At 38.3% G+C, this 26348-nt stretch overlaps 2 protein-coding genes across 2 annotated transcripts in view; one reads left to right on the top strand and one right to left on the bottom strand.

Moving 5' to 3' along the window:
• LOC107713350 (superkiller viralicidic activity 2-like 2) overlaps window positions 1–14970 on the top strand; it is a 40632-nt gene extending 25662 nt beyond the window's left edge. The window contains exons 22-27 of the mRNA XM_016518833.1: window positions 960–1123; window positions 1326–1431; window positions 3208–3264; window positions 3804–3966; window positions 13421–13525; window positions 14733–14970. Of these exons, the coding sequence (XP_016374319.1) occupies window positions 960–1123; window positions 1326–1431; window positions 3208–3264; window positions 3804–3966; window positions 13421–13525; window positions 14733–14785 (648 nt within the window). The 3' untranslated portion in view covers window positions 14786–14970. The remainder of the gene's footprint in view (window positions 1–959; window positions 1124–1325; window positions 1432–3207; window positions 3265–3803; window positions 3967–13420; window positions 13526–14732) is intronic.
• LOC107713274 (phospholipid phosphatase 1-like) lies at window positions 14861–25973 on the bottom strand. The gene is made up of 8 exons (XM_016518733.1): window positions 25556–25973; window positions 22550–22721; window positions 22430–22438; window positions 21710–21764; window positions 19537–19694; window positions 19214–19271; window positions 16361–16537; window positions 14861–15388 (listed from the first exon to the last, which is right to left on the bottom strand). Exons 1-8 carry the CDS (start codon window positions 25611–25613, stop codon window positions 15311–15313), a joined length of 765 nt encoding a protein of 254 aa, XP_016374219.1. The 5' UTR covers window positions 25614–25973; the 3' UTR covers window positions 14861–15310.
• Between the last annotated feature and the right edge of the window lie 375 nt (window positions 25974–26348).

Raw genomic sequence — 26348 nt, 5'->3', positions numbered from 1 at the left:
TTCTGGACTTGGGAACATTTCAGTTGTGTTGCGGTCTATGCAGGGTCAGACAGCTCTCAGATTCCATCAAAAATATCTTAATTTGTGTTCCGAAGATGAACGAAGGTCTTACGGGTTTGAAACGACATGAGGGTAATTAATGACAGAATTTACATTTTTGGGTGAACTAACCCTTTAATGAAAAAAATATTGAAAAGGATTGAATGAAAACTGAAAATCTAAAAATAAAAGTTAATTTAAAGTATTAAGTACTACAATTTTATATAAATAATACTAAAATAACACTGCTAAATACTAATGACAAATGTGTCGAGTGTTTTTGAAATGGATACCCACTTCCTGTCATTTCCATAAACATCCAAATGGAATTGCCGGTGATGTTATACAATAAGAAGATAGTTAAGTTTTTCTTTTAAAGAAAGAGTGGTAATTTCAGATGAATTCACTCTAAATTACATTAAGGATAGTGAATGATCTTGAGTAAAAACAGTACTCTGCAGTCCCCAGAAATACATTGAACAAAGTCACATGACTTGGCTAAGTTATTCCTAAGTTAGACTAATTTTTGCCATGTTTCATGCACTTTAGACAGATGGTGGCGCTCTGCCTACACTGGCTTTGTATGATGTTGTGACAGTGTAAATTCAGTGCGTTAAAACATTACGCTTCAGCCATGTTTTCCATCATCAGGTTTGTTGATGCGTTACACGCAAACGATTTAACTATGAGTACGAAAACACATTCAAGTGCATGTTTACACATGTCGTTTGTTTGTGGAGACCTTAAAGGGTGTACATGTGTGTGCGACAGGTGCGTTGAGTAACTGCTATTTTGTAGTTTCATCCTGGAACATGCGTCTTTAAAATGGACGTTTATGTTACATGTTTCTGATGTGTAAAATCATACATTAAAACAGGAAGTGCGTCTTTTCTCACGGTCAGTGTGCTTGTGTGTTTCAGATTGCAGGCGACATTAAAGCGGCGAAGCGCGAGCTAAAGAAAGCACGTACCGTGCTGCAGATGGACGAGCTGAAGTGCAGGAAGCGTGTGATACGGCGCCTGGGATTCGCCACTTCCTCTGATGTCATCGAGATGAAAGGCCGTGTGGCCTGTGAGATCAGCAGGTTGGTTACTAAAAAAAACAAAAATAAGCACGAAGGTCGTACACTTATATTTTGTGTTCATGACTCTAGTCCTTGTTCTAAAGAATTCTAGCTAACAGACATGCATTAAAAGCAAACAAAACAAAATTTTACTCTCAAACAGCTCTTATTTTCAACACTCAGGCTCGTTTCTAAACCATGTGGTGTTCTTGTGTGTTTACAGTGCAGATGAGCTGCTGCTGACAGAGATGGTGTTTAACGGGCTGTTCAACGACCTGACGGCGGAGCAGGCCACCGCGCTCCTCAGCTGCTTTGTCTTCCAGGAAAACGTAAGGCCAAAATGTCATCATGCACATGCTGAAATGTGGTCGGGATGTAATATGAGAGAAGTCAATGGGTTATGACAGTTATGGGCCCAAATAACCTGTTGTGTTTGGCTTGAGATGGTCATGAATGCAGGGAATGAGGTTATTCAAAGGCCCAGCTTCTATTTGAGACTTGTGAAGCTTGTGCCATGTTCATTGAATAATACATGCAAATTAATTTAATGTATATCAGTAGTATGCCATATATTTGATACCATAGATTCAATAGTATAGATATTGAAAGCTATTTTGCAAGAAAAGTTTTGTTAGTTTGGAAGTTTTCCAATTTCATATGCAGTCAGAATCAAAAATTAAACAATGCTACAATGTAAAAATGCTTTTGAGAAATGAGTTTAGCCAATCAGAGAAGGTCATTTACATACCATCAATTTTTGATGATAAATTGTATTAAATTAGAAAACATGCAATCCAGAAAAAAATAAATGGAAAAACAAAATATAGGAAAAAATAAACTTGATTTCATAGGGGCCCTAAATTATTATTATTAGGTAGCAATTAAACACAAGATTAATTGTGAACAAACAAGTTGTTTACATTCATTTTTAAAAGGTCTAATGAACATGTGGAAAGCATTTCCTTCCCCATTAATGGTAAATGAATATTGTGTGTCAAATATCGAATATTGTATTGTACAAGTTTATAACATCTGATAATCAGATAAACAAACACACCATTTGTTGACCCAGTGTTATGTCTGACCCCGTTGTGCCATTTGTCGTGCATGTTGGTTTGCACGTGAAGCGCATGGATTGTGTGTGCCATAGTTCAGCTGCTTCTTCTCTTTAGTCATCTCACTCGTCATAAGATGGTGGGAAAGATGGGATAGGAAGAAAAAACAATCCACAGGAGGCGGCAGAGAGAGATCTTAAGCATGTTGTGATTTACCATGAAACTGGGTGAAAGAGTGTCGCCCAGGGCCATGAACCCCCAGAAAGATTAAAAACAGACACTTTCCCACTCCAAAATCATAAAAATATGGATGTTAAAAGAGACATGTGATTTGGACAATCCTGATTTCAATGAAATACACCTCTTATGTTTTTAATTTTCAAATTAAAATGTTTTTTTGTTAGTTTTTTTTGCACAGTCAAAAATCTGCTGCAAGTGTCCTGAAATCATAATGAATAAAAAAAGCCTTTAAGAATTTTTTTTAGTTTGGCATAACCCTTTATTTCTTATGACAAAATAATATTACGATGCTTTACTGCTTATTAGTATTTGAAAAACTTTTTGCCTCATGTGGTACAATCATCATACAGAAACATGCTAGAAAAATATATAATAAAAATAATAACTTTCCAAAAATAAAAAACAAAGATTTTTGTGACATTTTTAGTCGTTAACCCATTAATTACAAATGTAAATTTTTGTCACATGATGCAGAGTTTTATCTGTTTATGGTTGCCAAGCAGTGTCTCTTGCGGCAGATAATTATGCATCATTACCAGAAAATATTGGTTGTACCGTTTCCCACTAGTGAGTATGCTTTTGTTGAGAAGTCAGTCCACATTTTTAACAGTTATTTGACGTCCTCCATGCTGACTCGGTGTTCACAACTTAAAGCCTCTCCCATGAAGCCTGGCGGATCTCATTCCCTTTACGCATGGTTTAGAAAATTAAAGTGCACAACACATCTTGTGTGTTCAATCCAGTTGGCATAATTATTCATGACACTGTCCCCTCATTCCCTTGTTTTAATTAGCTTCTCTCCATCAACAGGCTAGCGAGATGCCCAAACTGACGGAGCAGCTGGCCGGACCGCTTCGACAGATGCAGGTACTGTGTTTGAGAGAGACGTTTTGGTCAGCCACCCTGAAATTCTTCACATTACAGGCTTACTATTTACCAAATAACACTTAGACTCCCACCACTGTTTGCGTTCATGGATTAATCGGATAGGTCAGTCTGATCCTCCAAAGACGTGGTTTGGAACAGTTTGACTGTTTTTACTATGTGTGAAGTATTTGTGTGTGGGCAGATGTAGGTCAGTTTGATGGCCTCATTTCACAGCTTCAGTTGCTGTGACGGTAAACTGTTCACGGTTGTTTAAACCGCTACTAAACAAGCATAAAACTAAGCAGAAATAGTCCACTTAAAAAATTAAATTGTCACTTACTGAGCCTGTGGAGCACAAAAGAAGTTTTGCAGAATGTCCCAGCTGCTCTTTTCCTAATCTTGTTCCCCATAATAAGTCTTCTGAAGCGGTGTGTTTTCTGAAAAACGTCACCTCCATCATAAGCTCTCTAAGCATCTAGACTCTTGCCTTTACTGATCCCGTATCATCATGAATGACTTGCGTTCTGCTGTGGTTGTAGGAATGTGCCAAGCGTATTGCTAAGGTGTCCGCAGAGGCCAAGCTGGACGTGGATGAGGACACTTACCTGAACCAGTTCCGCCCGCACCTGATGGATGTGGTCTACACCTGGGCCAACGGCTCCTCATTCTCTCAGATTTGCAAAATGACAGACGTGTTTGAAGGTACTAGTTTACTCGTAACAAATATATCTCGCAACAAATTTATCTATCAAATATTTACAATATTTTTGTGATTTAATTGAAGTGTGTGCACACAGAAAGCAAATGTAATTATTTGCGCGAGTAGATTGCATACAAATCAATGTAAAGACATGAATAGATGCGAATTCGTGCCAAGCAATGCAAATTATGTGAATTGGGCGACGCAATTGCTACGAACGTGCAATATATGCCTCAAACGCGTCTTCCGCACAAGTTGAAAAATTTCAACTTCAGCGGACAATTCACGTGACGCGTTGTTGCAAAAACGAATCAGCGAAGAGCTTATTGACACGTCCAGTTTGACGAATCGATTCTGAGCTTAGTTTTTAACAGCAGATGGCACTGCGTGCTTTAGAAATAGCCGAATTCTGCTTGCTTCCAGTTCCTTACACATACACCATTTGAACCTAAAATAATCAGTCATAAAGTTCGAAAAGGTTGAAGCGAATTACAAGGATGTTCACAGTGGGCTGTGTTTACATTAATCTCGCATCATAAAAGCATAAAAGCCGATGTGCAAGTACATTTAACCACTTGCATTACTCAGCCGAATGCACAAGCGCTCTTCTTCGTGAGCATTTGAGTGTGCAGTTAAAAACTAGCCTAGAGCTAAGCTCAGAATCGATTCGAGAGAGAAAATCTCAGAATCGATCCACGAAACGCGATGCATCGATTTATTGTCCCAGCCCTAGCTTCAGCCATGTTTTCTGTGATGCCTTCATCAAGTTTGTAGATGCGTTACACGCAAAAGTTTTAACCATACACATTCAAGTGCATGTTTACAGATGTCGTTTGTTTGTGGAAACCTTTAAGTGTGTAAATGAGTGTGCGACAGGTGTGTTGTGACTGTGAGTATCTGCTGTTTTGTTTCTTCCTGGAACATGCGTCTTTGAAATGTATGTTTGGGTAACATTTCTTATGTGTTAAATCACATTTAAAACAGGAAGTATGTCTTTTCTCACTGTCAATGTGCTTGTGTTTCAGATTGCAAGCGACATTAAAGCGGCGAAGCGCGAGCTAAAGAAAGCACGTACCGTGCTGCAGATGGACGAGCTGAAGTGCAGGAAGCGTGTGATACGGCGCCTGGGATTCGCCACTTCCTCTGATGTCATCGAGATGAAAGGCCGTGTGGCCTGTGAGATCAGCAGGTTGGTTACCAAGAAAACAAAAATAAGCACGGTTGTCGTTCAATTATATTTTGGGTGTTCACGTCCACGAGCCCTTGTTCTAAACAATTCCAGCTAAAAGACATGCATTAAAAGCAAACAAAACAAAATTTTACTCTCAAACAGCTCTTATTTTCAACACTCGGGCTCGTTTCTAAACCATGTGGTGTTCTTGTGTGTTTACAGTGCAGATGAGCTGCTGCTGACAGAGATGGTGTTTAACGGGCTGTTCAACGACCTGACGGCGGAGCAGGCCACCGCGCTCCTCAGCTGCTTTGTCTTCCAGGAAAACGTAAGGCCAAAATGTCGTCATGCACATGCTGAAATGTGGTCGGGATGTAATATGAGAGAAGTCAATGGCTTATGACAGTTATGGGCCCAAATAACCTGTTGTGTTTGGCTTGAGATGGTCATGAATGCAGGGAATGAGGTTATTCAAAGGCCCAGCTTCTATTTGAGACTTGTGAAGCATGTGCCATGTTCATTGAATAATACATGCAAATTAGTAAGCAAAATGTATATCAATAATATGCCATACATTTGATACTATAGATATCGAAAGCCATTTTGTAAGAAAAGTTTCGTTAATTTGGAAGTTTTCCAATTTCATATGGAGTCAGAATCAAAAGTTAAACAATGCTGTGGTGTAAAAATATCTGAATGCTTTTGAGAAATGACTTTAGCCAATCAGAAGAGGTAATTTACATACAGAAGTCTTAAGTTCGAAGTATACTTTGTGTACACTAGGGTATGCATAGTGCACATGACTTAAATTTCATCATCAGTATGGTACATGCGGTCAGAAAAATCAGGCTACATGCATACTATGCGCACATGCGCCTTGAATTTTTTTGGCGCTAATTAATTTGTCCACATTGTTGAAAAAGAAATGGGAGAGATAAAACAACAACAAACTTTTGTTTGGCTATCTTCATATTTACATCAGCTTAAGGTTGTCAGCAGTTATCTACACAGCTCCAAATCCATTTGTCCTGTTGTCGGAAGTAACGCAAGCATGATGAGCAAGTCAGAAATAAAACTTCATCTCCAGAGCTGAGAGTCACTTCACAAGCTTTCCACTGTTTCATTTGAGGAAAAATATCACCAAATGCAGAATGAAACTCAAAGATCTTGATGGATAAACCACCAAAATTAAAGTTTGATTTAACTTGAAGAAATGATGACATATATATATATATTACTATTATAATAAATGTGCCTGTCAAAGTAATGATAATAATATTTTTAAGGAATATCCTACAACCAAAATATATTTTAATTGTTTAAATCTATACATCCATTTTATAATTTTTCAATTTATGATTATATGTTTACACAGACAAAATGCAAATGATTTGCTGCAAATAATTGTTAAATTATATTGTTTCCATTTTGATTACATTTTAGAAGGTTGTTTGAAGTTTTATGATTTCATGTCAATAGACACAGTATTAGATGATTAATTTGTATTAAATCATAAAACACACAATCCAGAAAAAACTAAATGGAAAACAAAATATAGAAAAAAATAAAATAAAAATAACTTAACAGGAAAATGTATTTTTACATTACATGTTTTAGTCCTTAATAAAAACCCATTAATAACAAAAGTTAATTTTTGTCACATGCAGAGTTTTATCAGTATATGGTCGCCAACAATGTCAATTGCGGCAGATAATTATGCATCATTACCAGAAGATACTGGTTGTACTTTTGTTGAGAAGTCAGTCCACATTTTTAACAGTTAACTGACGTCATCCATGCTGACTCAATGTTCACAACTTAAAGCCTTTTCCATGAAGCCTGGCAGATCTTATTCCCTTTACGCATGGTTTAGAAAGTGAAAGTGCAAGATGTGTACTTTGGGCTTAAAAAGTGCAGTAGCAAAAACAAAACGGTTATGAAAATTCACAAGTACAGAACATGGTCACTAAGGTGAAGTATATAACGTCTGTGCCACCAGAAAGTGCAAGTAAAATGCCATTGGTCAGATAAACAGATAGTCTCACCCAAACACACCATTTGTTGACCCAGATAGTTATATGGAAACGAAAGTGGTGAACATTCAACCTCTTCTTTTTTTGTCAGCAGTATTATTTGTGATTTGAATTTTGTGAGTGGAAGTTCCTCTTTTGCTATGTTATAAGCCGGGCTTTGGATGCTTTCACTTTCGAATTCGCGATCTTGTTGTCACGTTTTAAAGGAAAAGATAATTGTCTGTTTTGCTTACATCTACACACCTTTCACTTTTTAAGACTAAAACAAAATATGGATTCCTTGTGGTTCTTAATTAAAAAGCACAACAACAATAAAACAAATTATGATGGAAACGAAAGTGGTGAACATTCAACCTCTTCTTTTTTTGTCAGTAGTATTATTTGTGATTTGAATTTTGTGAGTGGAAGTTCCTCTTTTGCTGTGTTATAAGCCGGGATTTGGATGCTTTCACTTTCACTTTGACATGCTGTATTATATACCGACTAATAAATTACAGAACGTTTAGCCAACACTGAGGAATCAAATAAAAAAATAAATAAAAGAGAGCCTCCATAGCGTAACGTGAGGTAAACAGAAAAGATAAGCTTTTCAAAATGAAAACAAATTCTGTTTTGCTTACATACATCTACACACCTTTCACTTTTTAAGACTAAAACAAAATATGGATTCCTTGTTATTCTTAATTAAAAAGCACAACAACAATAAAACAATGACAAACTAGCTTACAAAATATAAGAATAAGATAAGGCATGGCATAGGCTACACCACATGCTGTATTATATACCGACTAATAAATTACAGAACATTTAGCCAACACTGAGGAATCAAATAAAAAATAATAATAAAAGAGAGCCTCTATTTGCGTCATTTTTGCTGCGCGCACCCTCGCGCCCGTGCTGACGAGCGTAAACCAGGTTCTATACACTAAGCGCTGCGCAGTTTAAACGAGTAGCGCGGTTTCATAAAATAATAATAAAAGAGAGCCTCTATAGCGTAACGTGAGGTAAACAGCAAAGATAAGCTTTTCAAAATGAAAACAAAAATGAAACCGTTTGATGTTTCTCATATGCAACAGAAATGGCAGCTCTTGTAAATTGAACATCGCGTTGGTCGCGCCAGTGCGACCGCACACAAAATTTAGTCGCACAGGCAGAAAAAATGGTCGCAAAATGCGACCATTTGGTTGCAGTCTGGAGCCCTGCAGTGTTATGTCTGACCCCGTTGTGCCATTTGTCGTGCATGCTGGTTTGTGATGCGCATGGATTGTGTTTGTCATAGTTCAGCTGTTTCTTCTCTTTAGTCATCTGTCAGTTTGGAGCTATGAAACTGGATGAAAGAGTGTCGCCCCGGGCCATGAACCCCCGTGAAGATTAAAAAGACACTTTCGCAATCCAAAATCATAAAAATATGGATGTTAAAAGAGTCATGTGGTTTGGACAGTGCGGTTTTCAAACTATTAGAGAATTTGCATGTAAAAATAGAGAGGCGATAATGATTTGAATAACTAGTGTGTCATCTTTAGTTAGTGTTCAGGGCTGGAGTAGTATGATCGTGTATATACTGTGTGATGGTAAATGTTTTGCAAGTGTTTTCTTTTTTTTTTGGTCCAGGTCTGTTAATTAAATACATAAAAAATTCCGTTCATACAATGAAAATACACCCCTTCTATCATGTTTTTAATTTTCAAATTTTTTTTTTTTTTCACTGTCAAAAATCTGCTACAGGTGTCCTGAAATCATAATCAATTAAAAAAGGATGGAATTCTTGAAAAGAAAAAATTAAGTAGTTTGGCATAATCCTCTATTACTTATGACAAAATAATATTACAACAAATGCTTTACTGCTTATTAATATTTGAATAACTTTTTGCCTCACGTGGTACATCCATCATTCAGAAACATGCTGAAAAAAATTAAATAAAAATAGCTTACAAAAGCATTCACAGGAAAATGAATTTTTACGACATTTTTTTAGTCATTAACGCATTAATAACAAAAGTAAATTTTTGTCACATGATGCAGTTTTTTATCTGTTTCTGGTCGCCAACAAAGTCAATAATTATGCATCATTACCAGAAAATACTGGTTGTACTTTTGTTGAGAAGTCACCATGCTGACTCAAACTTAAAGCCTCTTCCATGAAGGCTGGCAGATCTTATTCCCTTTACGCATGGTTTAGAAAGTGAAAGTGTAAGATGTGTAATCTTGTGTGTTCAGTCCAGTTGGCATAATTGTTCCTGACAGTGCCCCTTCATTCCCTTGTTTTATTAGCTTCTCTCCATCCACAGGCTAACGAGATGCCCAAACTGACGGAGCAGCTGGCCGGACCGCTGCGACAGATGCAGGTACTATGTTCGGGAGGGAAGACTTAGTCAGCCACCCTGAAATTCTTCACATTACAGGCACACTATCACACGCACGGTTTACCAAATAACACTTAAACTCCCGCCTCTGTTTGCATTCACGGATTAAGCAGATAAGTCAGTCTGATCCTCCAAAGACGTGGTTTGGAACAGTTTGACATTGTTTTAACTGTGTGAAGTGTTTGTGTGTGGGCACATGTAGGTCAGTTTGATGACCTCATTTCACAGCTTCAGTTGCCGTGACGGTAAATTGTTCACAGTTAGACCAAACCACTACTAAACAAGCATAAAACAGTCCCTCCAGGATTTCGCTGGACTTTTTTTCTGATTTTTGCGGCCTAAAATGACTGATTTTGCTGCAGCTTTTCTCAAAATGTGCGGTGATATTTGCAGCATCTCTTATTGTTTTGCAGTTAAAATATACCACAGACAACATTCTTCTAACATTATGACTCTTCTGACTTCGAGAACCATTGTAGGGCTCCAGACTAACATTTGAGGGCACCAGTGCCATTAAGTTCTACAGAAGGTGGCACCAGCACCTGACAGTAAAGCACTCACCCTAATCGCACATGTACATCTCGGAGGTGTCTATTTGGTGTCTGCATTTACATATGCAAGATGTATTTTTTATAGTGTTTGCACATCTGCAATACGTCTCTAAGACGTTTATCAGATTACACAGCAGATGTTTCCCAGATTTTGAGCAGACGTCTATAGTAGAATGAAGCAGGGTGAGGCTGAAAGCCGTCGAAGCGAAACGAGGCGCTGAACGAGCGTGACAAAACCGGAAATCGAGGGGTTATGACGTCATTGGCAGGCGACACAATGACACTATGGACACGCTCCGTATCACTAGTTAAAATTGCTTATTTCTCTGGATTTAAACATTCTTCGAAACATTTGGGATAATGTAAGTACACAAGTCAGCAAAATATATAACACCGTGTTGCGATGACGTCACGGGACGCGTGCGTCTAAGCCAAGCGGCAACCTTCCGGTCTCTCCCGTGAAACCAACACGGAAGTGACTCAAATGGCAATTCATCGACTGGCCCGCTAGAGGCTGGCTCCAAAAGGGAGTCAGTCCCATAGACTCCCCATGTTAAAATGCCCAACTTTACAGCAGAAAAAAAACGTTTACAACCTGGTACAAAAAGTGGTTTTGGTCTATATAGCTAATTTTGCCCTTCATTTGGTCTATATAGCTAATTTTGTCCTTCACTTTGAGGGGGGTGAATTTTTTTATAACTCATCCGTTTAAATTATATTAAGCCTTAAAGTTCTGCATAATTAAGGGCGTGGCCACTTGAGTGACAGGTGGATTGCCGCTGCTGTCACCGGCGTTGAGCTAGGTGGGTGTGGTTTCAGCAACCAGCTCCCGCATCTTTGCCCATTTTCGATCATCCGGGAGTGACGCGCTGCCAAGATGGCGACGGCCCGCTCCGCCCACTTTAGGCTTCAAAAACGCTCTTCGGAAACCTACGGGTGACGTCACGGACACTACGTCCATGTTTTTATACGGTCTATGGTCTAAGCCCAAAATCTGCGGAAAATCTTCAGCAATTACGAAAATTTGCGAGCTCTTGCGAAAATTGCGGAGTTTGCTTGATTTTGCCATAAATTCAGCAATCGCAGAATCCTGGAGGGACTGATAAAACTAAGAAATAGTCTACTTAAAAATTTAAATTGTCATTTTTTTTGAGCCTGTGGAGCACAAAAGGAGATATTTTGCTGAATGTTGAAGCTGTTCTTTTCCTTATCTTGTTCCCCATAAGTCTTCTGAAGCCATGTGTTCTCTGAGAAATGTCACCTTCATCATAAGCTCTCAAAGCATCTAGAATCTTGTCTTAACTGATCCCATATCGTCACGAATGACTCGCGTTCTGCTGTGGTTGTAGGAATGTGCCAAGCGTATTGCTAAGGTGTCTGCAGAGGCCAAGCTGGACGTGGATGAGGACACTTACCTTAACCAGTTCCGCCCACACCTGATGGATGTGGTCTACACCTGGGCCAACGGCTCCTCATTTTCTCAGATATGCAAAATGACAGACGTGTTTGAAGGTACTAGTTCTCTCGCAACAAATTGATGTATCAGATATTTACATTTTTATGTTTTAATTGAAGCCACTTTGTAAATATTGCTGTGATTAAGGCACTTTTCAGTTGGTCAGTTGTGTTTCTTAAGGTCTCTGCACACTGAGTCCGAAATTTTCGTATGCGTTTTTTCGTATTCTAAATCCTAAAAATTTGTCGTGCACAGAAACCTTGCACACTGAGTCCGATGCGTATTAATTAATCCGTTGCGAAAAAATTCGCAAAACAGCACTAAATGGAGTCTTCAAGCAGTGAGGATGATTTTGTTGTCCTCTCGCTTCTTTAAAAAAAAGAAAGGAAATATTGGGTCCATCCAATCCCGAGATAGAGAGGAAGGAGAGTTCCCCCTCCTTAAGGAGCAGCTGGATTATCACGGGCGATTCAAAGTTTACTTCAGGATGTCAGTGCTAGCGATACTAGAGCCACATATTAAAAAGAAGACCACCAATTTTTGTGAACTCCGTGTGCAAGGATCTATATACAGTGCTTTGTGCTGCGAGACAAAGTGGATGAACTTGACAATCGCCATTCTGGATTTTGGCGTTCGCTTGTACTGGCTCTGAACTGTCAAAACACCTCTCAAAATACTTGCTACGGATGCGAAAAACGGAAAAAATCGAACCCGATCCGAATTTTTTTATGACGGACGAATATTTCAGAGGCAGTGTGTAAACGTGATTGACATAACGTGAGGTCGTATTTATTTTTTTACGTGCGAAATTTTCGGACTCGGTGTGCAATGACATTTAGACCATCGGTTTCAGTAAATCACTTCTCACGAGTGTTTATGTAGCAGAATATTTATTAAATATTGTTATATTGGTACATAGACTTGCATATTTTTTTGTTCATTTTGTGAAAAATATGCCTATGTATGTAACTTTTGTTTTTTTTTGCTTTATTTTACATTTTAAATATTTTGAATCTGCAATCTAATAGTGGTTGTTTGGTCCATGTTATGGCTCCTCTGATTGGGGAGGGGGAAAAAATGACATTTAATGCACTTGCTTACACGATAGATGGATGGATAGATGGATGGATGGATGGATAGATGGATAGATAGATAGATAGATAGACAGACAGGCAGGCAGATGGATGATTGATGTTTTTTTTCCCGTATCGCCCAGCCCTAAATCCCGACAATGGCTTGTATTTAATTCTACTATAAAAAGACTATTTTCATATCATTCCTGTTTCCCAGAAATGACCAAATGTAATTAGTTTGTGAAACTATTAGGAATCAGTGATGTTGTATTTGGTCCTGACTTCATAAGTGCAGCATGGGGCCTGTTGTGAAATAAAAGGATTTCAAATGTATTTTCAGCACATCTTCTCCCAGGAGCCTCTGCTCTGAGATTTGGCCTTGTCCGCGGCATGACGTGTGTTTTGAAACGCAGATTTCATGTCTTGTCAAGAAAATCCCCCATCTGTCTGCGCTCCAGCTCCTGAGTGAGATTTTGGCTGCGTTCATGTGCATTAGCAAACAGCAAAGCACTTGTAGTGATAAATTGCAGTGAGGGAGAGATGTCATATGAAAAATGGAGAAGTTCCCATATTCTCTTTCTCTCGTCCCCTTTCACCTAATACTGAATTGGTCTCCGTAGAGATCTTAGAATGTTATGCCAGCAAAACCCCATGTGCCAAGATAAGTTTCATAGAAATAAACATCACTAATACAACTGGACATTGAAACTAAGGTTTACAAGCACTGAAAATGACCATATGTGGTTGGTATGTAGTAAGTGCGAGGAGGACTAACACTCTCTCTCTCGCTCTCTCTCTCTCTTTCTCAGGCAGTATTATCCGCTGCATGCGTAGATTGGAGGAGCTCTTGAGGCAGATGTGCCAGGCAGCCAAGGCCATTGGAAACACAGAGCTGGAGAATAAGTTTGCCACGGGTAGGACATGCTCTAGACTCGTGGTGTGACTCATTCAGCTCAATAGAGCCACGTGCAAAGAGTATCCAGTTTATTGTGGGCAGCTTTGAGCACTTAACTAGTAAACAGTCTTGGAAAGATTTAATTATTGATCACATTCTGAGAACCTGTGGATGTGAGACATAAGATAACAAACAAATCCACAATCCAGTGTCTCAATATCTCAATCTCATTACTGTGGTTCTGTATTTTGACTCATGAATTATTTAATTTACAGAACAACAGTTTTGTTTTTTTCCCATTTAAAGCCTAGTGAGCTGCCTTCTAAGGGCAGAAAGAAGTATGTGGTCTGAATGATTGCGTTTTCCATTGATGTTGCTATAACAGACCTCCGTACTCAAAGGGGCGCTATAGTTCCGTTCAAATGTCTGTTCCATTAAATCAGATGTGGTGTTATTCAAGTAACTAGCTACAAAATGTGCGTTTCAACTAAATTGCTCATAATTACCACGCAGGGGGAAAACCATAGAGTTTACGTTTGTCTCATTCCATCGTATACTTTACGACTTGCCAGCTGACACTTTTTGTAATGAAACAATGCATGAAAAAAAGCTTGTGAATCTAGAAGCATCAGCATTCATGCATTTCCACAGTACACGTCCTGCACGAAAGCTCCTCACGTGAAGCACATGGGAGACTATTTAGCATGTTGCTAAGCTAATAACATGGTGTTTGAATAAGCATAAAAATACGTTGATCAAAACGGATTCCAGTAGACTTTGTTGTTGGCATGCTGCTAATCTAATTGCACAGTATTCGATTAGCTAACAAACACACACAAATCGATTCCGATAGAGATGGATGTTAGCATTTTGCTAAGCTACTTATACAGCATTTCATTAGCTAACAAATACTTGGGTCAAAATGGATTCCAGTAGAGTTGAATGTTAGCATGCTGCTAAGCTAATTACACCGTATTTGATTAGCTAACAAATGGATAGGTTAAAATTGAATCCAATACAGTTGGATGTTAGCATTTTGCTAATTATGCAGTATTAGATTACCTAACAGTTAATGAGGTATCATAACTTAGGGAACGGCCTTTGTAGCGTGTTTATGATGCCTTAAAATGCTGTCTAGCTAGGCAGCACACTAGATTTTGGAACACAGCTTTGAGGTTGATAGGGTTTTGTTTTACAACTCAAACACATTTTCTTGTTTTTCACAGGTATAACGAAGATTAAGAGGGATATCGTGTTTGCTGCCAGTCTTTACCTGTGAATCTAGAGGTTTATATATTTCTGTGTTTGCTATTGTTTTTTTGTTTATTTTGCATCAAAACACTGAAGGACAGAATTTAAATGAAACATAATTGTTTTATTTGTTTGTCAACGAGCATAATGGGTTTTTGTTTCCATCATAAAAGCGCAACATTTTATACATAGTTTTAACAATTTTAATAAAAAAAAGTCTGTATAGCGAATCTTTATTTTTTTTAAATACAGATTAAAAAAAAGGTGTTTCTTTTGTGGCTTAATAGAGGTACACTTATATTAGTTTTTGGAGATACAGAGGAAGCTGTGGTAGCAGCAGAAGCAGTCCAGCCAAGGAAACGTGGTACAGCATCCATAGAGAGAGCCCCAGAAAGAGGCGTCTGGAGAACACAGAAAGCAAGGTTACATTCACAGGTTTCCACCGCAGTGGTCTGCCCTCGTAGTGGGTGCACGCTGAAACCCCTTCCCATCGACAGAGGCTCGTGATAGTTTAGTTTGGGTTTTCATAATGATTTCCATTCGTAGGCGTCTCTTATAAGGTGGTGTGTGGGATCTCTGCCTCTCTCTGTGGTTCAACGTTCTTTTTGAAGAAATTCGACACACAGAAAACCTGTAGAGTGTAAGAGAAGGTGATATATTGGAGGTTTATAGTCACAGGGGCTGGCCTGAAATGTCAGTGTTTTTCATATTTAGCAACTTACTTTAGTGCTTATACTGTACATCAGAAAGTAGAAGTCACTCAAACCCCTACTTATTTCTTATGTGGAACATAAACAAATGTGCATTAAAAGGGACTGGGGCTGATGGGAGGGGGAAAATCCAGAAATTTGTCACTGATTTTTTAAATATTTTGATCTTGTTTTGAGTGTAAATGAAATTTTAGAGTTTAGCTGAAGAATTTCAGATTGACAATTATTTTTCAATTTAAAACATTCTGTTCACAATTCTGTTGAGTGCTGTTAACTAAAACTATTAAAATTGTTTTTTAAATTTAAATAAAGCTTAAATTAAAAAAAGTTAAATGGAAAAAAAACGAAGTACCAATGATTAAAACTGAAATGGAAAAAAAAAATGGAATTCTTAAAAATAAAAACAAAATTACTAAAATTAAAATGAGAAACTGTAAGATAAAATATTAATGAATACCAGTGTTAGTTTAGTATCACTGATATACTATTAGCTTTACTAACATTTTAATATTTTGTTTTCATAAAAAAACAGCATTATATAATTTTAATAAGTGTCTGTCAATAAAGTTCTTGTTACTTTTTATTTCAATTTTAGTTTTTATTTTAGTACTTAAAAGTTAATCTTAAACAAAATAGGAAATTATGCCATGCTGAAGTAAACATGAACTGAAATAACTTATGCACTTAAAAAATATATTATTTTAATTTTAGTTCTAAAGGTAATCCTGATGAACACTATATAGTTAAAATAATACTGATTCTATTATTCCATGAACATCAGACAATAATATGGGTTTGGAATGACAAGAAAGTGAAATTCCTTTTGAATGAGCAGAATTCACTGATTTTCTGCAAGCATACATGATCTGTGTGCTGTTGAATGCATAACTCACCACTAGTAAAGCCACGATGGCTCCTTGTATTAGTCCTGTGAGTACATCACTCCAGTGGTGTTTATAGTCTGAGACACGGGACAGTCCTGTATAGATGGAGGCGGCGATCAGGAAGAACTGGAACATGGGGCGAAGGAGCCGTGCCCATTCAGTTTGCATTCTTGCTTGAAGATAAAGCTTTGAGAAAGGAAAAGCCTGTTCAAACTCATTGTATGTGAGAGGTTTAAAATATGCTGCCTGCTGAACTCGTACCGCACATGTGACTCCGCTGATGATCTCACTAACACACGGTCATGTTGACTTCAGTACACTGTGATTGTGTCTACAGTGTTTTCATGTTACTACAGATCCCCTGCTACCTAATTTTTCCTGTTTACGAAATGGCTCATTTTTCATGTTATCTCATGCCCGAGGGAATGCACCAAAAATTCTGGCTTGATGCGTCAAAGCCGCCACAGGCAACCGCTCCACATTCCCAACAATGTAGAGACTTCCTTTTACAGCAACCAATTGAAGTTAATTTAGTTGACACTCTGCTGGTTGTCATAATGCTATCACCTTACAGGTCTTGTTGTCAAAATCATTACTCATTTAAAGGTTTGATGGAGTTGACCCGAGTAGAAGGATAGTTTGCAACAAGGAATCAATGTGGGCAAAACAAGTTCTGTTTAACTTCCACTACATGTTAGACAGGTCTTGTTGTCAAAATCATTACTCATTTAAAGGTTTGATGGAGTGACCCGAGTAGAAGGATAGTTTGCAACAAGGAATCAATGTGGGCAAAACAAGTTCTGTTTAACTTCCACTACATGTTAAACGTGTGCTTGTGCAACAGTATGAAACCCTAAAATCAAAGCTGGCATTTGTTTTGAATCTCTGTAAACACAAAGAATTACTTTGGCAAGCTGATGGGAAGAAATCCTAACACTCAACCCCACGCTGGGGAAAGATTCCCAGAAATCATTGGGAGTCCCTAAAAATACCCACTCTAAAAGCACACAAACTCAAGAATCATTACTAGGTTATATTTATCTGGTTAATGCAGGGCTGGGCGATATAGCTAAAAAAAATGTATCAACGATATAATGTTTCATATCGTTCGGTACCGATAATTATTGACATTTTTAATAACCTTTTTTAAAACAAAGGAATAGAAAATTTTTTTTTATATTTAACCACTGTATTTATAATTAACACAATTTATTGAGACAAACAACAAATATTTTTTTGTTTTAACAGTCAAACACAAAATAAAAATTAAATCTCATTTCAAATGTTTTATATGCAGATTAAATAGGTCTGAAGGAAACTTTTGGCTTGTCTCCCGAGGCCACAGGAGGGCGCAATGAGCAAAATAATGCAGCACATTAAATTGTTAACGCAAGGAAATAACTGTCTATAAAACAACGTGCATTATTTGTGTGTGCTGTCTGCGTCACTCATTGCACGTGCCTATATCGTGCACTATATCGAACATTTTTTATATCGTTATCGAAGAAGGTGTACCGTCGATAAATATCGATACCGTTTTATTGCCCAGGCCTAGGTTAATGCTTGTACTCTTATCTGAATTTGAACAGTTTATCTCAGAATCAGGAGTCAAATAATTTTGATAGGGTAGCAGTTTAAAAAAATACTTCAGTGTTGTCTTTGAGCACTGACTCCAGGTCTGATGCGTTTATTTCAGGGTCCAAATGTGCTGTGAACTTTAGCCGCATGTCCTTAAAGCTTGTGCCCTCATGATAAGATTATGGTAGGTTGTGTTTGCTAACAAGGCTGTAATGGAGAAGTTCAGCAGAATGACACAAGACTCCTTAAGATTACTCTGCTGCCGAGTCAATATACCTCAGCGTGACAGATAATGGGCATTTTCCAATGGAAATATCAATGAAGTAAAATTTATAAATCTACAGACATTTATCCCATTTCCTTATCACTTAGAAACATTGTTATTAGATTATGTAAAGCTGATTGTAGTTACTTTGTTAACTGATTATTCAAGAACATCAGTACTGTATACAGTACAAAAATACCTTAAATACTTAAGAACGAATTGTGAATCAAAGGGATAGTTCACCTCAAAATGAAGCGTCTTATCATTTACTCACCCTCATGACTCCTTTTTCTACTGTATAACAGAAGAATAAGTTCTTCAAAACATCAACATTTGTTCATAAAATAAAAGTCAATAAGGTCCAAAACAACATTGGTCCCCACTGACTTTCAATGTATGAAAATACATGTTTTCCGCGAAAAAGTCAGTCAGACAGGTTTGGAACGACATGAGGGTAAGTAATGCTGCATTCACGTGCTATCGGAAATTTCCTATTTCCCACTTATGAAGTTGTGATTACGAGCTTGTCGTATTCAAGTGCTTTAATATCGGAAAGAATAAAATTTAGCATCCCATTGGTTGACTATCATAAACATTCACCGTGCTATACATGCAGTTTGCTGACAATTCTGGAATTTCGGTCAAATACATGCTTATTTCACTGCTTATAAAACATACAATATGCTTCGAATGATCGTTCATATCTAGCCTATAAATACACTACTTTAGCGACAAGACAGGGATGTAGTTGTTGTGAGAACAGCATTTTCAGCAGCAATGGTTGTCCCCTTCACCATGTTTAAAGATTATGACCTGCTCAACTCGGAAACTGGTATCAAAATTATTTCCGAATTTCCCAGTAGTAAATACGACTTGAGAGGCGTTCACATCTAATTTCCGATTAGGAAACGTATTTACGATAATTCCGATAGCATATGAAGGCAGCATAAATGACAAAAGAATATTGTATTTCAGTTGGGCTATCCCCTTGGGGTAAAGCATAAATAAATGACACTCACTGCCAGGAACAGCATACAGTACATGGAGAATGACGAGTGTCCCGAGTAGAATGAGAGTCTGCAACAAAAACAAATCGATGAATCAATGTGGGCAACACAGAAGGGCTGCTTAATTACTTACTACATGCAGACATGTACTTATGCAACACTATGAAGCCTTTAGTTAAAGCTGACATTTGTTTTGCAAATCTGTAAACAAACTAAGAATTACTTGGACAAATTGGCAGGATGGAATCCTAACACTGAACCCCATGCTAGGCAAAGATTTGCATTGTCCCATTTGGTCCCACAAAACACCCCCTTTAAAAAGCACAAACACACACCCTTTTCCGGATGATAAAGGCATGCTCGGGGGAGACGCGTGCTGAACGAAGGGGGTCAGGGCAGGGGAAGCGCGGAAAGCGTCAGAGAGGGAGGGTGGTCTGGCTATCCGGCAGGCTTTTGTGTGTTCCTGTTTACTTAAGCTTAGGCCTCTTGTCGACTAGGAGCATCCGCCTAGTGGCTGACGCCAAATAAAACTTGAATTATTCAAGCAGCACAACTGCCGTACACTCAACCACTGCAAACATGCTCCTTTCATATCAATCTACTTAAAAGCAGAGTTTAACCAGATCTGGGCAGTGTGCTAATTATAATGAGGACTAGATCTTTATGTTCTTGTTTGCTGATTGAATTACAGACCCGGTCATGAGACAAGAGACAAAGCAGAGCTAAAGCGAATTATCTGTGCGGTGGAGAAACTAAAATAAAGCACTGCAGATCATATTCTGAGTGTGCCTGAACTCCATGTGGATAAAATATAACGAAAGGGCAACACGGACTCAAAGAACTGAAGACCTACTTCAGATGTTTAAATAATTTATGACTGGACTGTTTGAACTAGACCTGGATGACTCTCTCACCCTTTAACAAGCAAATACACTTGTTTGCCTATCAACAAGACTCCATTTTCCTGAGAACACTCATGTGAAAGGTGATCTGGGTTATTCTGGGCTCAGACCCTCAACTGCTCTTTATTTGTTCTATAAATGGCATCGTCTCCTAGGCAAACACTAGACCACCACTAAAGAGGTGCTCTTCCGAGAGAGAGAGATGGGAACCACGCCCATGTTAAACGAGAGTATTCTGAGAGGGCCTGGGATACTGCTGGCCTTGAGTCTGGCCCAAGAACCCAAACAGAAAGCCTGCGTGCACTGAAACGGCTACCCGCAGGATTAGAGATTGCCAACAAGAGCTTGGGTGGTCAACGGTGTGGACAACTGATCCAAAAAGGGTTCACATTGGAAGAAGCCTTCATTTCAATTTTAATTAGGGAGTTTCTTCTCAATGCCAGATAATAACGTACTTATGGCACACTTGAGGTCACAATAGAACTGGTTCTGCTAATTGGACACTTTCCTGTAAATCACTAGAACTACACCTCATTTCCATATGAGATCCACCTATCCGAAAAGGTTCCGAAGCAAAGTTATTTCGAGGGACAAGCTTGTCTAATAATGAATGCAGATGCAGGCTAGATTGGGTAGGAAGTTTCCAGGATGGAACCACATTAAAGAACAAAGTTGAGGGATTTTTCCCACCCCAAGGAAAAAACCTTTCTTGCAACTCTTCCATCCATCCAGAGCAGGACACCCAGTAGTGCAGGTGTGTCCAATTCTGCTCCTTGAGCACCTGCAGAGTTGAGCGCCACACCAACCTAGAAGTTTTGAGTGACCCTGATTTAGCAGTAGCCCCTCACTGCAGTACACAAGATCCATCCAGGGGGTGGAGATGGTAGGTTTAGGGGTCAAGATGGGTAGGTTTAGGGGCAGAGATGGGTAGGTTTAGGGATCAGGGGTGGAGATGGTAGGTTTAGGGGTCGAGATGGGTAGGTTTAGGGGCAGAGATGGGTAGGTTTAGGGATCAGGGGGTGGAGATGGTAGGTTTAGGGGTGGAGATGGGTAGGTTTAGGGGCAGAGATTGGTAGGTTTAGGGATCAGGGGGTGGAGACGGGTAGGTATAGGGGTCGAGATGGGTATCGTGGAAAGGAATGCTAAAACTTTTGGAGAAATGTCTAAGAGGAGAGAGTATGCCATCTGTGCTCCAGAAGATATCAACTATCCACTCTTATCACATTCCAGATGGATCACAATATACTAGATACGCCTTCCATCAGGTCTAGATTTATTTTTTTCCCGAATTTTGTGTTAAAACAGTTTTGATACAAATATTTATGCAATTAACTATGCTAACAAGCAAGCCGCCTGAACATCAGTACTTGAGATGTGACCAAACAGTGACCCTTCCTAAACATATTCAGGAAGTTTCTGTGGTTTAGTTGGTAAACCCAAGAATCCTCTCATGATGAAAACCACAAACTCTGCCCAATTTGCAGTTGCTTCTAAAAAAAAAAGCAGCAGGAGCAGATTGAAGGAGGGTGCGTTTAAATACATTCCCAGCCCGAAATACCTCAAATCTGAGCTAATCTAAAACAGCTATTAAGGGAATTTCTTGTACTTGGTGGACATCCTTGCCGAAGAAGTTAATGAAAAGCAACATGCCCAGAGTATCCCTACACAAAGGAACAAAAACACTGCCTGGGTGCAACAGAGCTGCCCAAATGTTTCTATCCCGACACTGTGTCTACATCAAACAGATGCAGTGCATCACCATCTGCACAACTAGATTGTAGTCTATAATGGAAGCGTCTTGTCACATTTTCAGTCGGAGGGATGGTTTCTATTTTTGGCATGCCACAGAGCTATATATATATATATATATATTTGAGTGTGTGTGTGTGTGTGTGTGTATTAGTGGTTCAACGGATCATATAGCAGCATCAGATCGTTTTTCGGATCCAAAATATAAAACTATATAAAATATATATTTTATATCAATGTAACTTTAATTAATTAATTTGACTTAAATTAGTTAATTTGTGTTTTGAGGATTAACAAAGGTCTTATGGGTTTGAAACAACATTAGGGTGTGTAAGCGATGACAATTTTCATTTTTGGGTGTACTATCCCTCGGGCGACAGTGGTCTCTTCCAGTGTAGACAATGTTAGACGGTCTAATGTGATCCCAGATGAAGTGACTTGAACAGCTGCTTCCAATCCACCTAATAAAGCTCTATTGAAATTGCATTTTGCACCTGTTCAGTGGTCAGGAGTCATGTTGAAACAGCTGTTCTTCGGTGTTTATTTGTCTGTTTGTTCATTCAGAATGAAGGGCCACTTCCTGTGACTGCAACAGTCCATTAAACTCTCAAGATGAATTGCCAAATATCCTTTAAAACAAGCTTGAGCGCACTACAGACTTGTGAGGGAAGACGCTGGGCATGTCTTGTGTGGATGCTATCTAGGATTACTTACACTACATATGGGAAGTGTGAAGCCCACTGTGTAGAGCACAGTGGAGGTGACTGTGCTGGTGTGGAAGGGATAGCTGATGCTCTCATCATTACAGAAAAAGCCCCGCTGATACGGTTTGATTTTACCCAGGTTAAACGCTGCAAGCGGGAGGCCAGCTGTAGGTGAAGAAGGGTTAACAACGGGTTAACAACTCGATAAAGGGTCTACCAACCAATCAAATGCAAGGGCTGATTTCCAATGTTGAAGAATGGCTGCTGCCACCTAAGAGATAAAAATTACATAACGGGTGGGTTTATAATGACAAAGCTTGTTCAGAAAGGACACCTGACAGGTGGTGCCATAGAATTAATTGTTACTTTAAAGTGACATATGTAAAGTGTACGGTGTCTGATGACAGTTTTACAAAGGGTCCATGACACGTGAGTGTCCGTGATAAAGAGAAGGGAAAATCTAGTTTAAAACGTGTCAAGTTCTTAGAAATGCACTCTTTGTTTTCATGTTGGTTTTATGTGGTTTTGAAAAACCCAGAAAAAGTTTAATGACTCATGTGGAGTAATCATCAGGTAAAATAATTTTTAAATTATTAAAAATATATATAATAACATTAAAAGGTTATAAAAATATTACAAAATATTGTAATTATTACTATGATGTAGTTTGTTTTTTTTGCATGTTTCTACATGGTCACAAAAGTTGTTGTTTTTTTCAAATATTAAAAGGCAGTGAAGCAGTTTTGTTAAAATCTTTAAAAAAAAAAAGGATTACTTTATTATAAATTATTAAAGATTATGCTTTTTTTGTAAATTACGATATCAAAACAGTTGTCACTCTGAATTTTTTCTTCTTCATGCCACTCAAAAAATATCAAAATGAATTTTAATTCAGAAGGGGTGTCTTCAAGTCATTGTATTTCTGAATGATGTTTTTAATGTATTTTTGAATTAACTAATAGATAGGACTAAAGAAATAAGCACCTTATCATCATCCATCTCCCCAAATCAAGGGCTAAATTAATCTATTAAATTAAGCTTTAAACACTTAATTATACTTACTGTCATCCTTTCTTAGTGTTCAAACCAGATGCAATGCTTTTGTCACATACAGCCTTTTAAATTTTAGCTGACGCTAATGTGTCTTTATGCATCCCATATTGCACTAATGCGACCTGATGGTTTAAAGTCGAGAGCTCGTATGTAAACTTTGAATCCTCTATAGCCTCAGCCTATTGTTGCTGCTGTTGCAAAGCATTATGGAAAAACAACAAAAACCCTCATTCATAGAGCCTGAGGCTCTTCTCCCAAGAAAAGACTATGGGTCTGTTACTCATGTCGAGTGCATGTGACATACGCACACATATAGTTAAAGCTGGCTGCTCAAGCCTGAAAGAAGGAAGAGCTGGGCTGAGGAGATGCTGAATTGCTTTTTGCTCTAATGAAGCCCCATTGTAATTCAAATGCCAAAACAAACACAATTAGTAAGGCCTTTTGGGTGCAAACCGTCAGTATACGGCTCTTCTCTTCTGTGTATTCTCATAGTTTGAGTTTAGGTGGTAACGGTGGTATGTAAATATGCATTTGTGAATGAAAATCAAGGATGGCCTCGGTAAAACACAGAAAGGCACGTGACGTGACATGAGTATCTGCTTGACAGTCATGGTTGTGACCTACTTTTGAATATGAGAGAAATGACCAGCATGTGTGTTCAATTGTCAAAAATACTACTATACAAACTCCAGTTAGGATATTATACTTCATTACACTTAAAATTCTTCTAAAACGCTAAAATAATCATGTTGGCACATTTATCAAAGAACAAAAACAAGTAGCCATCATATGAAAGTGACTCGGATGGTTACTTTGTGGAAAGTCCAATCTGTTTGTTCCCTGTGTAAAAACATGAAAACATTCCCCCAGTGCACGGAAAATTCCAAGATAAATACAGATCAAAACTTTCATCATAAGTGCTGTAGGACTGAGCAGGGATTATTGGGGAACAACTAGATTCAGAATATAATCGTTAATTACATTACAGGGTTCCCACATACTTTGACCAAATAATTTCCATGACTTCTTCAGTCATTTCTGATTATTTGGATAAGGATTCAAATAATAATAATAATAATAATAATAATTTCATAGGAATAAATCACATTATTATGCATTATAAGGGTGTGGGGCTAGTTGTCACATTGGGATATTTTCATAAATGCCCCAAGGAAGTTGTCATGCATTTTAAATGTATGTATTTTTGAATGTTACCTTTTAGATTTTTTTCAGTCTGACAGGTTGCATTGTGACAACTTACCCCATATAGTGTGACAACATTCTCTGCTGTTGGGGCATGTTGTCACAGCAGGTGTGTTCAATGATTTGTATCTTTATTCTAGACAATTCAGTAAACTAAGACTTTAAATTTATGACATTATACAGAAACACACATTTTAAATAAATAAATCATAAAAAAAATTGCTGGGTTAAAACTGTGACAACTAGCCCCACGTACTATATGTGTGTGTGTGTGTGTGTGTGTGTGTGTGTGAGAGAGAGAGTGTGTGTGTGTTTCTCATGGGATTTTTAATGATTTTCAGCGATGTTTCACGTTCCCTTATACCCTGACTCATTGTTTTGCATAACATAAAGGTAACGCCCTGTAATTACGGAAATTTTGATAAAGCATGATAAATGCAAGTCGGCTCCAGTACGCACTATGACGCACTCTATGAGTGTAGTATGTGGTTAACATGTGAGTACCATTGTTGCATGGAATCCCATGCAATTAAATAACGTGCATGGCAACATGTATCTAAAACAACTGACATGTCTAGATACGTCTTTAGTATGTTTATATATTAATATCTTTCTGTACAACACTTATTAACGCCTGCGTTATAAATTACTCTCACTTCGCTTTAAGACGCATTACAATCCAGGCAACACCTATTTATATCAATTCATAAAATACAAGCGAGACTACTTAAAATAATGCTTACCGAGTATTAGGCACGCGATGTCAAGCAATATAAAGGGGATTCCTCTGGTTTCAAACATCGTGCCAGTGTCCTTCTGTGGGTCAGTAACGGAGATAAAGGCTTTCTTTAAGGCGTCCTCAGTGTTCCCACTGTAAACAGCCTGACGGAGCGTCCACCTCTAGTGGTCAACTGGAAGAGAGATGAGCTGCAGGGACCAACGCCAGCGCAAACACTCTTAATAACATTGACCGCGTAATAATAAGCAGCCGCAGAGGAGACAGAGCGAGCCGCTTGGTTGTAGCTTGTTAGATAAGATCACCATTTCAACGCATGAGGTAAAGAATAAGCGATGGCGAGCCGGTATGCGGTGTTTCGGGCGATGCGATTAAATAGACTCGAGTGTCTTCGGACTACACACTACTGAGCTCCTGCTGGCTGTCATGACGGACAACAGCTAAGGCTCATTACAGCCAATCGCGTGTCTCTCGGCATAAAGCCACGCCCACCACGCCCACACCCATGCGTCTTTATAATTAGATCAATATATAGACCATGACTGTCTTGAGAAAAAAATATATCTCAAACAAATAGTTATGGATAAACAGTTTGTTTTTGTTGTGAATCTATAAAAAATATTGGCTGAAAAAAAAAAAACATTTTGAAAGAGCAAAGTATTTAATTTGAGCATGTATCATATATTTGTAGTTGCATATCATTTATATTTGTATTATATATTCTTAAACTTTTATATACTTATACTTGTATTAGCCTTTATCTCTCTTTATCTCTCTAGTTATTGGTATCGGCCACTGAA

This window comes from Sinocyclocheilus rhinocerous, unplaced genomic scaffold (genome assembly GCF_001515625.1).
Source record: "Sinocyclocheilus rhinocerous isolate Xijiao unplaced genomic scaffold, SAMN03320098_v1.1 scaffold688, whole genome shotgun sequence".
Classification (NCBI taxonomy): Eukaryota; Metazoa; Chordata; class Actinopteri; order Cypriniformes; family Cyprinidae; genus Sinocyclocheilus; species Sinocyclocheilus rhinocerous.
This window is presented reverse-complemented; position numbering and strand designations above follow the sequence as displayed.

What these genes read in the sequence shown, in the direction of transcription:
- LOC107713274 (XM_016518733.1), bottom strand. Translation starts at nt 25,613, where the DNA reads ATGTTTGAAACCAGAGGAATCCCCTTTATATTGCTTGACATCGCGTGC. An exon ending in ACTGTATGCTGTTCCTGGCA is followed by an intron (nt 16,538 to 19,213) that starts GTGAGTGTCATT and finishes CCTTTCTCAAAG; the next exon opens with CTTTATCTTCAAGCAAGAAT. An exon ending in CCATCGTGGCTTTACTAGTG is followed by an intron (nt 15,389 to 16,360) that starts GTGAGTTATGCA and finishes TACACTCTACAG; the next exon opens with GTTTTCTGTGTGTCGAATTT.